Raw genomic sequence first — 12858 nt, 5'->3', positions numbered from 1 at the left:
CACAATGGCAAAAATATGTAAAGTTAGATTTTACATGCCTCACTATCTCATAATTAAGAACAGTCCCATAAAATTATAAAATGGCGCTTCATTCATGTCCTTCATGCTTTACTTTCTGAAGTCCACAATTCAAACAACTCTGAAGACAATTTTGATATTATATCCCAACAAATACCTTTCTTAGGTCATCAATATTATCAAAACAGATGCCGCACAGTGAAAGAAAGAATATCCAGACAGTAACCTTCTAAGGCAAGAAAAAAATACTAGCTTAAAAGTTGCCATAGCTAAGCTATTTTGACAAGGCAGCATCAGTGATCGAGTTTGAAGGAAACTTCTAGGTTAGTTCAGTGTACAGTGGAGAACAGACCAGTTGTGCAATAACTGCCAAAAGGCATAGTTGTACAGCCCAAATTTATACGCACACTGAACACAAACACAACAACTAAATATAGTCAGTCTGAATTGAGGAGAGAGAAATGCAACATTTAGTCTTAATCAGTGCATTTGACAATTATTTGTGCTTATGTAAAATCTAACAAAGCCTGTAATTTTGATCTATTAAAAATGAACCTGTAGGTTTGGGGTGGTGAAGGAGGGTGAGATACAGTCATCAGTTTTGATGAATTGTGAAGGTAGTAATATCCTATGCTGTGGGGAGAGAAGGAGCTTTGTATGTTGTCCTAAAAGATGAAAAATTGGCCTCCACCATTATAGGGAGACAAAGGCGTTGCCTGCTCAGTACAGCACAGTGACAACGTTTGTCCTTGTTCTTAAGCCTGCTGCCCAAGTTGTGTGGCCAGTTGCATTGCCATTACACACATTTGAGGAATCTTTTTCTAAACAATTCAGGGATTCTATAGGATTTCATAAGATTGCTGCATCAATGAACGTGTGAAATTAATTACCTGCTACTAAGACTGATTTCAAATCCTTTCAAAACCCACATAAAAGGATCAAATAAACCACATTAAGATTAGTTGTTAAAAGCTCTGGAAAGACGGAAGTTTTGCAAAGTGTTGCTTGCAAACTAAGACATTTTCTGACATCTAAGGAGGTTTTTTTGGACAAAGAAGGAGCAGCCCACACTGAAGGAGCTGAAGAAGGAGAATTCAGGACAAGAAAAGAAGAGAAGATTGAGATATTGAGATGGAGCCTGGAACTTTTCAGAAGACTGGAAAGAAAAAAAAAAAAAAAAAAAGAATTGAAAAGACCTCTGAGTAGAAATGCTACTCAAGGGCTTTTATGCTTTGACTATGAATAAAGAATTTGCATGTATAAGAAGATATTTTGCACGGTCTCCAAATTCCTGTTTCTTTATTTTCGTGTAACTGCCAAAGGATTAAGTTGTAAGCTAGAGTATTAACAGGCACAGATCTATAGAACAATGTTTGTCTAACATTAGGGTGGATTAAGGCTCCTGCACTAAAATATCACTTGTCCACCTCCACAAATAGGCACCAGACATAGGGCAGCCACCCAAGGAGAGTCTGATTACATTTCACCAGCAGTTTAAGTTAGTCAAGGTGGGGCTATGCCCAGAGGATTCTGTTTCTCTGTCTTTCCTCCCACCACATTTACATGCTTTCTTTCCAAGATATACTGTTTTATCATTTTTCTGATATGCCCAGTGGGTTTGGGGGTTTCTGTTTGTTGGTTTGTGGGGCTAGTTACTAGTTGAATCAACTCACAAATTGCTATTCACAGACTCATTAAAGCAAATTAAAAGGGAATGCACACGGGGGGTGAAAGGGAATGAGTTTAGCCTTAAGCCAATTGTGAAACAATAACCTGAGAAGTCAGACAGTGCCTAGAATCCACTGGATCCCAAAGGAGCTCAGAAGCAGTCCTAAGAGAATTTTTTCTGAAACTGATATTGAAATATTTTCATTTTGAGTTGATCCTGAATCAGAATTTTTCCATCTTCCCAAATAAAGCTGAATTATTTTGGATTGAATGAAGCCATTTGAAGCACTTAAAAATGTTGGAACTTCGTAAATACAACCAACCATAAAATGTAGAAGTTCCATATTGAAATAGTAAAATGAGTCTCCTCTTTGTCTTCTCTCCCCAGAAGTGTCTCAAATTCAAGAATTACTGGTTGTCTAGCAGCAGCATTTGTCTAAAATAAACTATTTGGTCAATAAGGTCATCTAGCTTAACTGGAAAGCACATGGACTACGCAGCGGACTGCTGAAGAGTACGACAACGAGGTCGGGAAGTCAGAGACTGACAAAGAAAACGGGAAACAAGGGCCCACAACACTTGGACCTCAAAACCAGCTTGAGTGGCTTTATCTTAAAACTACATCCGTATGTGCCGACTACAGAGAAACAGCGTGCTCTGACTAAAATACCAAATTGGAAAGCAGACAGTCACACTTTGTGGTAATATCAGTGTCCAGATGGTCCTACATGTATATAGCTTCTGCAAACACCTACAGAGCGGCAAAGCAAGTCATATTCTGGACATCATTATATAATCACTTCCATATGACATGCCATCAATCACCATGCAACTTTTGAAAGGAATAAATCTGAGGGATGTTTACAATGTCACCACTGCATTGTTTCACAACACAACCCTGTAAAGTAATCAGTTAAGACTGCAATCAAAATGAAGAACAAGCGGGAAGGGAAAACAGAAAGGAAAAAAGACTAAAGGATTTACAAGGGAAAACATGTCAACTTACTTATTTTAAAAATACAATCTTTTCTCTTCCTTGCCTGCAGGAATTAGTCTCTTTCTATAGCATCAACAAGCCTCACGAAATTTGAAGAGTGATAGGTAAGCAGCGGGAAGAATGGAAGGAATAACAGGCAAGAAGGCTTTAGTCATGTAAGCGTGAGCAGCAGGAATTTGATTCAGCAGAACACATTCTCAGACTTAAGATAAAACAGTGCCATGATACGCAGAGGATTGTCTTTTGTTCCTACAAGCAACGAAGAAAGAGTAGCTCATCTTTAATTATCTACAGTTAGCCAAGTCAAGGATTATTTAAAACATTTGTTTGCTCTGTCATCTCAACAAGTGTCCTGCTACATATGATTATTTGATCCACTGTTTCAGCAGTCTCTCACGTCAGAGACCAGTGCAAACAGCAGGTTGGCTAAAAGCTTCTCGACAAACAGCTATTAGATTAGCAGCTCTGGAGCATACTACAGCATAGCTGCATGAAAGGAGAGCAAACCCAATGGGGTGGCATTTTTCTTTCTGCTTCCACATGAACAGAAAACTCTCCTTGCTGCTGCTTTAAACTTAGTCAACAGTTGTTTCAAGTAAGAAAAAAGATAGCATCCTCTGGGATATGAATCTTTTCCTGAAGGTATGTTTGTCTGCTGATAATAGGAGTCAGATATTTACCTGAAGATAAAGAGGTAGGCTTTCCTGAATGGCAGACAGCAAAGCCACAGGCAGCTCTTTGTCCTGCTGGAGCACAGAGTGCGGCAGCAGCAAGCAATCCACGATGCGGAACAGCAGTTGCTGCGCTTTGGAAGTAGCCAGTATCGGTGCCCAGAACTTTACCAGACATCCTGTTGAAAAAGAACTACGAAATCTCAAAGCAATTTGGTCAGGCAAAAATAAATAAATTAAGAAAGACTATAAGAAGCAATTACGTCAAATTAGATAATCCAAGAGTAGCAACAGCAACTGAAATGTCTCTGAAACTGAAAACGCTCAGTGAACACGACTCAAAGTCCATTCACAGTTCAGCAAAATGAAAGTACTAAATCGATTCAATACATTTCAATTACAAGTTTTGAGGCAACTGAAGCTACTTTAGGAGAAGTACAGTGACGCTAAAGAAAAGACAGTCTCCTACATCCCTGCAGGAAAATTAAACTAACCTTGATACAAAACACTATCACAATCAGCACACATGCACTTAAATATTTACCTTACTGTGTGCACTCATCACATTTTACAGAGAGATGCTGCCTTTGCCTTCCCTTTGCATTTGTCTAGCACCACTTGTGGCCACGTTAGCAACTCCTAACACAGTGATTCAATGTTAGGAAAACATTAAGTATGTATCAAATTGTATTTAATGCATCTAATTTGGCACATGAAAAAGAATTAGGGGCAGCCAACTCCATTAAACCAGCACAGTCTCTCCAGATCTTTGCAGCCTCTCAGTCCACAAAACAAGAGCCTCAGAGAACATCTTTCTTGTTTTCAACACATCAACATATCATGCAATTTTTAAGATCTTGCTTTTGAGGTGCAAAAAAAAGGGTAAAAAGGTGTTGATGTGTAAATACCCTGACTTTGACAAACATCTTTATTGCAGGTGAGGTGTAATTTTTCTTGAGAAAATAACTCTACACTCGTGAGCATTAATACACAAAATACAGCTTAAATAAAGCAAGATTCCTATGCAGTAGTTCGCACAGACGTTCTTAAGTTTGTATTTAATCAGAAGCAAGAAAGTTTGCTGGGTTGAAAATACAGGAATATCCCAGTAAAATATGTTTAAGACTTTGAAAATAACAAAAGATCAAAAGTAGGCTGTTACAAGATATTATTAATCTATAAAAGTCACCCATTACAATCTCTAAAAACAACGCAAAACAACATTAATCTTGTGGAGTGAAAGAAAACACAATGATCAATCATAGAGAAAGAGAATGATCGCTTAACAATACTTCTAATAATGTTGTCTAAGCTTCCTGTTTTGAAGGAACATGCTCATTCCTGCTAAAAGTACTCCTCCTATTACCACTGCTATGATGTATGGGATGGCAGAAGACACAATCTGACCACAGACAGGAGGTGTTTAGATTTGTTAAGTTCCTGGCTTTGTCCCTATAATTTAACAAGCCCACAGAAAGTGAAGTAGTGACTGAAATACACTTTAATAATAAACTTAAAAACTAGACATCAGGATAAAGACCAAAGAAAATCAGTGGAAGGAAATTAACATCTCTGCAACTTTGCTTTTTTAAACCATTCAGATGGACAGTAGAGAGGGGAAGAAAAAGTATTGAAAATCAGATTTTACTGATTCCTTAAAACTATTTCCTAAAAGAAAAGAGGTTGCAAAATAATTACCTATGATCCAATAGGTAAGCTGCAGGCCTTCTGGAGGTCCTTTTACCTTCAGATAAGGTTTTACATACTTTAACACATCACCTAAATATTCCAGAGTCTTTGCTACCATGGCAGATTTCTCAGGGAGTGTCTGAAGGCCACTGTAAGTTTTACCAACAGCCTGAGAAAACAGAAACACTGAAATAAATATAAACTTACTAAGTCTCTTACAAGATTTGTATGAGTAATTTCTTTTCATACACCAAACAAAATCTGATACATAATTGCTTTTTCCTAATGTTCCAACACCGAGATGTACAGTACCTTAATGAATTGGACAAGAGCATTTTTAGGGTCTTGCTTGAAAACTGATTCTTCAACATGAGCCTTTGCAAGAATGTTTTCTACTTCTGAGAGTTTAAAAATCAGTCTTGTCATTTCAGTCAGCTGCTCCAAATAGGCTTTCCCTGTTCATTACAAGAGAGCACAGCAGTAAATACAGTATATAGTTATGCTTTTCGATTTACTTTAGTCCCAAAATCACAAAATGAAACATTATATTAACATGTCTGAAACACAAGGATTCTGCAACTGACTGCATCTCTCTAGACAAAGAATGTGAGTCTAAACTAGTTATGCTTCTAATACAGATACAAGAGAGTGAAGAGTATTAAGAATGTATAACCAAGTCTTTGATTTCACTGATGGTTTTCTTCAAAATCTACAAAATATGTATGAAAAATAGTCACTAGAAGATGTGTTCTATAAATAATTAGAACTGCAGTGTTTTATAGAAGAAGTGATGAAGCATTGCTCTAAAAAAGCAAACTAGCCAATATAAAAAGAGGAAAGAATTACTTGCAATTGGATTTTTATTTTTTCCTTTTTTTTTTTTTTTTTCCTCTTCTTTTAGGGCATTCACAGCATGATCTCTGACTATTTACTTCAGATTTTCACTTTTTTCAGAGCAGTTTCTCCATGGGGGAAAAATAGCTTGTCTCCTTGGGAGCAAGTTTTTGTTCTTTGCTTCCAAGGAAACAAGCTCTTTTATCTTTGTTTGTGATAAATTTGTCATATGCAGAGCAGGCAAGCTATCAATAAATAGCACAAGCAGCGTAAAGAAACACATTTTGTAATTAGGTAAAAGTAAAGGAATACAAACAAAAATACATTTTGTAATTAGCTGAAAATGTTTGCCAGTTTTGCAATATAGAATCATTACTGCAAACATTAGGGAAATGTGAACACTTACCAACTGTTCGCTCAGCATCTGTCTTGGCCAGCGTACCACTTGGTTGATCTATGAACATTTGCAACACGCATCGAAACCAAGATCGTACTGTCAAAGCTTCATAGGATGTATATCCCATACTAGAAAAAGCTTCACGCAGTGCACTGCATAGGCAGAAGAGGAAGAAAAAGGTAAGAGATCTAATAAAAGTATGCAAAAAAGGTGGCAGTGTGTCGCATTTGGCTGTAGACACATAGAAACAGTGCACAGAATCAATTAGAAATAAAATAACAGGAAGGCCAACGGGCATTCCTTTTGTTTACTCTACAGACTTTGCTCACAGTATCCCGATGCCTAAATACGAAGAACATGATAAATCTGGTAATTCCACACATAGTAATACAAAAGCATATATATACACATATGTGTTCGCCACAGAAAGTAAAACAGAGGGTGGAAAATTCACGCAATGGGAAATGCCTTATTCTGACAATGGGTAATCTGATAGCATTATCTAAATTGATGATGTACAATGCTGGAAATAGTTTATCTGAATCAACCTGGAACTTCACATTGACACTGCTTAAGCTGCTCCAGCCTTTCATATAAAACTAGCTCAGGTGCCCCACGCTACTCTGAAGTCTGCTTAGTTCTAGCTACAGAAAACATGGAGAAGAGAAGGTCTGCTTAGAAAATAAAGATATGTCATGTTAGAAGCAGATCAAAAAATGAAACATAAAAAGGCACCTTGGAAACGAGAAAGGAAACCACTATACTTGATCCACACTCACAGGCATAGGCATTTATGTACGTGTACACACACAAATATATACATTCCCACACGCAGCACACTTGCTGTATATACTTTCAATCAAACAATGGATGCTGTTCTACCAGCCAAGCGTCAGGCTGGAGTAAATGGCACCATCAACGCTCAAAGCACAATCCCCATACTCTACTCTTCAGTATTGCCAAAGCTTGACTTGCCTTACCACCGTGAGGAGCTGCTGCAGTCACTTCTTCCCCAAGCATATCAGCCCTGCATCATTAATTCTGCAGAAACTCCTTGTTAATGGACAGTGGGCCTGTTCTGCACCCTGTTTCCCATTCCTACCAGATGAGCTCTGTGTGTGCTTCAGGTCAGTGAAATTTTTTGAAAATAGTTATGGCTTTTTATTTGAGAGATTTCCTCCTTGGTCAGTCCTAGGTGCTTCAACTTTAATGAAAAATGCTTGTAGTCTTTTTTGATATATGTACATATAAATCTGCTTATTTTCTACTGAATTTTTACTCACGCTTGTAACAGAAAGTTGACACAGGTCCAGTTGTGAACTAAAACTGGATTCTGTTTCTCACTAAACAACATTAATAAAGTGTTTTTCTGTGTCGTTTAGTTAAAACCAATGACAACTGTACATTTTGTCCGAACACCCCTGGTGAAGTATTACTGACAAAATAAATAAGGTAACCAAATGCAAGCAAATAAAATATAAAAAATGAAAACTAAATTCTAGCACCAAAAGGTAAAAAAACCAGGATGCCTATGGACTTAATGCTCTTTGCAGTAACATATCAACAATTCCAGCCTTATGTAATCTTGATGTACACAGCTAGTCTACTCGGCCCCAAAGGCTCACAAAACCACTTTCTGCTGTAGTCTCACTCTTGTTTCTCTTGCTTGCTGATACGGAGGCCACTCAGGCATCTTCCTAAAACTGGAGAGGAATATGCTCCTAATCCTTACGAAAGGAAAGAACAATAACCACCTTTAGAAGCGTGGCAAGTAGTCCTTTTAAACCAGTGAGCTTATATACATGCTCAAAGTTAGTTTATACAGGTTACAGTATTATCACGCACTACACAGCACAGGTCTGGAGCGGAACTTCTAGACACTACCGCAAAAGAAATGTCAAAGCTTGTGTGCATGTTCCCAAGGGCACAGCTTGTTCATCAGAACCTTTATTATCGATATTGAAATAGCTGATGTGCAGAACAAGCTTCAGTCTTAAAAAGAGCAGGCAGAGCTTGCAGGGTATATAACAGCATCAGCAACAAAATAACATTTTTACTTTTTAACTGAGAACTTGATGTGAAAATTACCAGAGCACAGTAACCATGAAGTCTTAAGATCATACAAGAGAAATATGGCAATTCAGGACTGAACGCTCCTGTCCTTAGTTCGAAACCGATACCCAAGGAACTAAATTCAACCTCTTTTAACATCTCCCTGCAAGAAGGCCATACCCTCATCTTCGTTGATCACGCTGAAATAGTCCCTACCATATCCTGATTTACAGCTATGCTCCTTAGTACAATATGTACCCTAAAAATGTGCAACATTTTTCACTTTCAAATACAGTCCGACATAGAAACACTCTCTCTCATCTCTCACCTCCCCTGCTTCCAAAGCCTGATTCAGAAGCGGGGCGAGGGGAAAAAAAACCCAAACACCACAACAACCACCACCCCCCATCTATCTTAGGTTCCTAGAGACCTACTTAAAGCAAATAAAGTTTCTCAGGTATATAAAATTCTGACTGGACAGAATCCTGGGCAATCTGCTATAACTAACCCTGCTTGAGCAGAAGCACTGGACAAGCTAGACTACCTAGTCTCAAGAGTCCCTTCCAACCTAAAAAATTCTGTGATTCTGTGAAAATTCAACATTGGCATGCAAAAACATAGGAATGAGATAAAATTTTCTAAACCTATTGCTTAATTTAAAGCATCCATTTAGCAGGTCTCAGAAACCTGAGCTACATGAACATTAATTTGCACTCAGAAAGTGTTCCAAGCTCGTCAAAAAGAAAGTTTCAATGCATGTATTTCCTTATGATCATTTTCCTTATACTTTCAATACTTCCCAGCCCATCCTCCTCAGCTTCGTGCAGAAGTTCTTTGCCTTGAAGAAGTCAAGTTATTTAAATATTGAATACTTACTATATAGGATCTTCAGATTTCTGTGATAATGTGTATCTTGACTTCTTACAAGAAGATTTAAGTTTTTGTGTTAAGTGTAACTGGTAGGTGAAAAATAATATCCAGCACTTAACTAGAAATTTTACATTTACCAAGTTACGTTACTTAACTTCAAGGGCAGCTACGGCAGGAGGCTACTGCCTTGCCAAACTGTTAACAACTCTGCCCAAGCGTAACAACAATAGAACAGGGTGGATAACTACAACTGTGCCAATTAAAAAATAGGTTATGTGTTCAGGTATTTCACTTTGATGCAGTACTGCTCTTCACGGAAGCACTTCTCTGAAGGTATTGTCTAGGTCCTCATTTTCCAAAATCTGTTAGTAACAACGCTGTTTCCACTGGGAAAAAATAAGTGGTATATATCTTTTATATATCTTCTATATAAAAGACAAATAACTTTTTCAACATTCTTACCTATCTTCCTGACAAATTTTGAGTATCTTAAGCTATTTACACATCTATTTACACAGAAAACAAACAACAAACCCAACCCGAATAACACCCACTATCCCCTGTGAAATGTCCCAGATGATTTCAAGAAACCTAGAACTTTAACAGATGCGAAGAACTTGGACCATCTTAACGAAACGTTACTGTTCGAAGCGATGTTTTCCACAAGTCTAATGAGAGGGTACTGGAGGAACAAGCAGTCACAATTTTTTACCTGTTTTGAACTAGGTGACTTAGATATCTTGACACCAGATGAGGCCACACCATGTCATCCCATCCAAACAGCTGCATCATTGATAGAACAGGTTGTGGCTGGAGATCTGATAGGGCTTTGCTGGGTATATCCAAAGCTAAGAGAGTAAAACCTGATTTTAAAGAGAGAAAAACATGGCACCATGTTAATGGTTTCTTAGAATGTCCCTGCGCCACTAAAAAGCATTGAAAATGAATTACGGTTAATAATGAGAAGTCTGGGAGTACCAGAAATCTCAGTTAAAACTGGACAACTATTCTAACAGAAAGCATTTGTAGACATGTTAAAGTGTAGTCTCTGTCCCAAGGAGTTTGTAAGTCAACATGACACACTGAAAGCTAAGGAGGGAAAATCGTTCCAAACATACACAATTTAAAATATATTCGTGAAATCACAGATTATAAAGCCTCAGGGGACAGCTTTACCACCTTTGCAATATAAAACATGTCTTAAAAAACTTGCTTTTTTGTCTTCTTGGCGTCCCTTTCTTGCCTCCATCCACCACTTCCTCCCCTGTACACACAAGTATTACTGTGCTTTACAGGGCTGAGTTTTATTTATTTGCTTAGTTATTTTTACACACCTCTTGCAGTGAAGAACTGTATTTGGAAAGAATTCACTCAGTAAAAGCTGGTATCTTTCTATTTTTATAATAGACCTTCATGTATCAGAAGCCACTGCGTAAATAAAGCACTATGGACAAACTTGTTCTTGAAAAAGGATCTTCATCTAACAGCTGCAGATCTAGAAAATGGGACAGTACTTTGCATAGTTTTTGTTAATGAAGCACAACCTTTTGCTGTTTCTGTTAGGTCTACTGTAGAATCTATATCTAACACTACCAGCATAAAAAACATAGCATGTTCTTTATGCTGCAAATGACAAAAGCATTTAAACTGAGGAGAAAATTGTAATCTGAAATGCTAAGCAGTTATTAGGTTACAGGAAATGAGAGGCTTCAAGTGAGTCAGGAAAACTGACTTTGGAGGACAAGGGGCTCACTAGTTCCCAAATTCCCCTCGTTAAATATAAATGTAATATTAATTTATTAAAATAATGATTTATAAAACTGCATGCATTGAGAAGCTGACTTTGAATTAGACAGAAACGGCTAGTTTTCAGAAACAACAACAAATTTATTTTAATTAATGGTGGAGGGACAAACTACCTTAAGCTATGAAGGACTTCACGTTTCCTTATACGCCTCAGAACAAAAAAAAAGGAGGTCATACAGAGTGCCCACTCTGCCTCAGGTGAGGAAGCAGTTTGTGCCAGACTTCTTCCAGATTATCACATTGTTTCTATAGCATATGGGTGGAGGAGAAATGGGAGACAGACACCTCAGTGTGAGTCCCAGGCTGTTGCCTGGCAGGGGGAGCAGGAGAGCTGCGACTCCAGAGCAGCTCTCTCTGGCCTGTACCTCCAAGGCAAGAAGCTCATACAGCCTGGGAAGGGTTTGCCTTCCCCTGTAGGACTGCCTAACACATCTCTATAAAGCAGGTCACAACTGCACTCTCCTGCTTCTAAGTGGAGTTTATAATGGGTTCTTCTTCTTGCTGTTTCACTGTGTCAATATAAAATAAAAAGATATGACACTGTAGGAAATGAATGAAAGTTTTGACATTAACAACCTCTTCCTTTGATTTGTATTGCTGTTTCCCATACATGCTTCAGCAGTGCGAGACCACTACCGTTGCACGCTGCCTCCTTCATTAATGTTACCTACTAACTACTGCAGAGCTGCTTCAAATGAAGGGTCTTTTAACTTTTCTACTACCAACTCGGTACTTCTGAGCTTGTAATTTTATCTAATTCATATTATGATGAGAAAAAAAAAAAATTATATTATTTCACTTCTCTAAATTTTAGTTAAATGGCTACAAGATTTCATTGTAACTACAGAATACAATGCTAGCTACTGATGTTAAAGATCAAACTGGGATTTCTTTCTGTTCACTGCCATGCTGACTCGATGCACATGGAGTTCACATACATATGGAACATTGTACTTCAAGATTAAAACCCTTCAGTGTAAAGCAAGTTAAATAACTAAAATGAATTACGAAACAGTTTTATGACCGTAAGGGTTCAGCAAAAAACAACAGTCATGTAATCAACCTTTTAAAAATTGTCTTCAAATGTAAAATATTATTTAAAAAAAATAGTTTTAATCACAACCATAATAAACAGATCAACACAAAATTCTAATAACCTTCTACAAAAAGATGTAAATTCTAGATATAGTGGAAGAAGTTATTCTCATTTATATTGTGTAACATTCGCAGTGTTGATTATAATCTGTGAGTAGCAGGGAAAAAGAAGTCAGCCCTGTATAGCTTCAAACCCCTTTGGAGTTCTCAATCTGTTTGTATTCTATCAAGTAATTCAACACTACAATATTTCTTCTTGTCAAAATATTTAGCATAGAATCTACTTTTTTGCATTTATGCATATTTAAGTTACTACATGGAAGTAGAAATATCCCAAAAGGCAAAATCCTTGAAAGTTTGTGACCTAGAAAATAGCACCAAATCCAGTAAGTCGCAGGGAGGGTCAATGCTAACCTGCAGCTGTATCAGCAAGCTGTGGGGAAGGTGGCATCTGTGACATTCTCTGGCTCTTCAAGTAGGGAAAGAAGTTTCTCCAGAGAGCACTGGCGACAGCAAGGTGGTGCTCTTTAGCCACTAATGGAAGCTGTGCGTCTGGGGCCGTGCTCCCCAGCTGAAGTCCCTGGCTTACACGTTTGTGCACACTCCTAGGGAGAAACAAAAACAGTGTTTACGTTCAATAAATGAAAAATTCACATCTTTTAAAAAACGCATTTACAACTACTTTAAACCGTAGAGCCTGAGAACCGAAGGATCATTTTGTGCAATTAAAACCTTTATGCAAAGACATTAGGCATACCAGT

General features: G+C 37.7%; 1 protein-coding gene across 1 annotated transcript in view; it reads right to left on the bottom strand.

The window, feature by feature from the left end:
* MMS22L (MMS22 like, DNA repair protein) overlaps nucleotides 1–12858 on the bottom strand; it is a 95639-nt gene that overhangs the window by 14320 nt on the left and 68461 nt on the right. Inside the window, exons 14-19 of the mRNA XM_086461353.1 lie at nucleotides 12512–12702; nucleotides 9909–10059; nucleotides 6284–6426; nucleotides 5356–5498; nucleotides 5053–5212; nucleotides 3364–3533 (exon numbers count right to left, since the gene is read on the bottom strand). Coding sequence (XP_086317479.1) covers nucleotides 3364–3533; nucleotides 5053–5212; nucleotides 5356–5498; nucleotides 6284–6426; nucleotides 9909–10059; nucleotides 12512–12702 — 958 coding nt within the window. The remainder of the gene's footprint in view (nucleotides 1–3363; nucleotides 3534–5052; nucleotides 5213–5355; nucleotides 5499–6283; nucleotides 6427–9908; nucleotides 10060–12511; nucleotides 12703–12858) is intronic.

Source organism: Leptosomus discolor, chromosome 2 (genome assembly GCF_034619465.1).
Source record: "Leptosomus discolor isolate bLepDis1 chromosome 2, bLepDis1.hap2, whole genome shotgun sequence".
Taxonomy (NCBI): Eukaryota; Metazoa; Chordata; class Aves; order Leptosomiformes; family Leptosomidae; genus Leptosomus; species Leptosomus discolor.
Note: the sequence above shows the minus strand (reverse complement) of the source record. Positions and strands in the feature narration are given on the sequence as shown.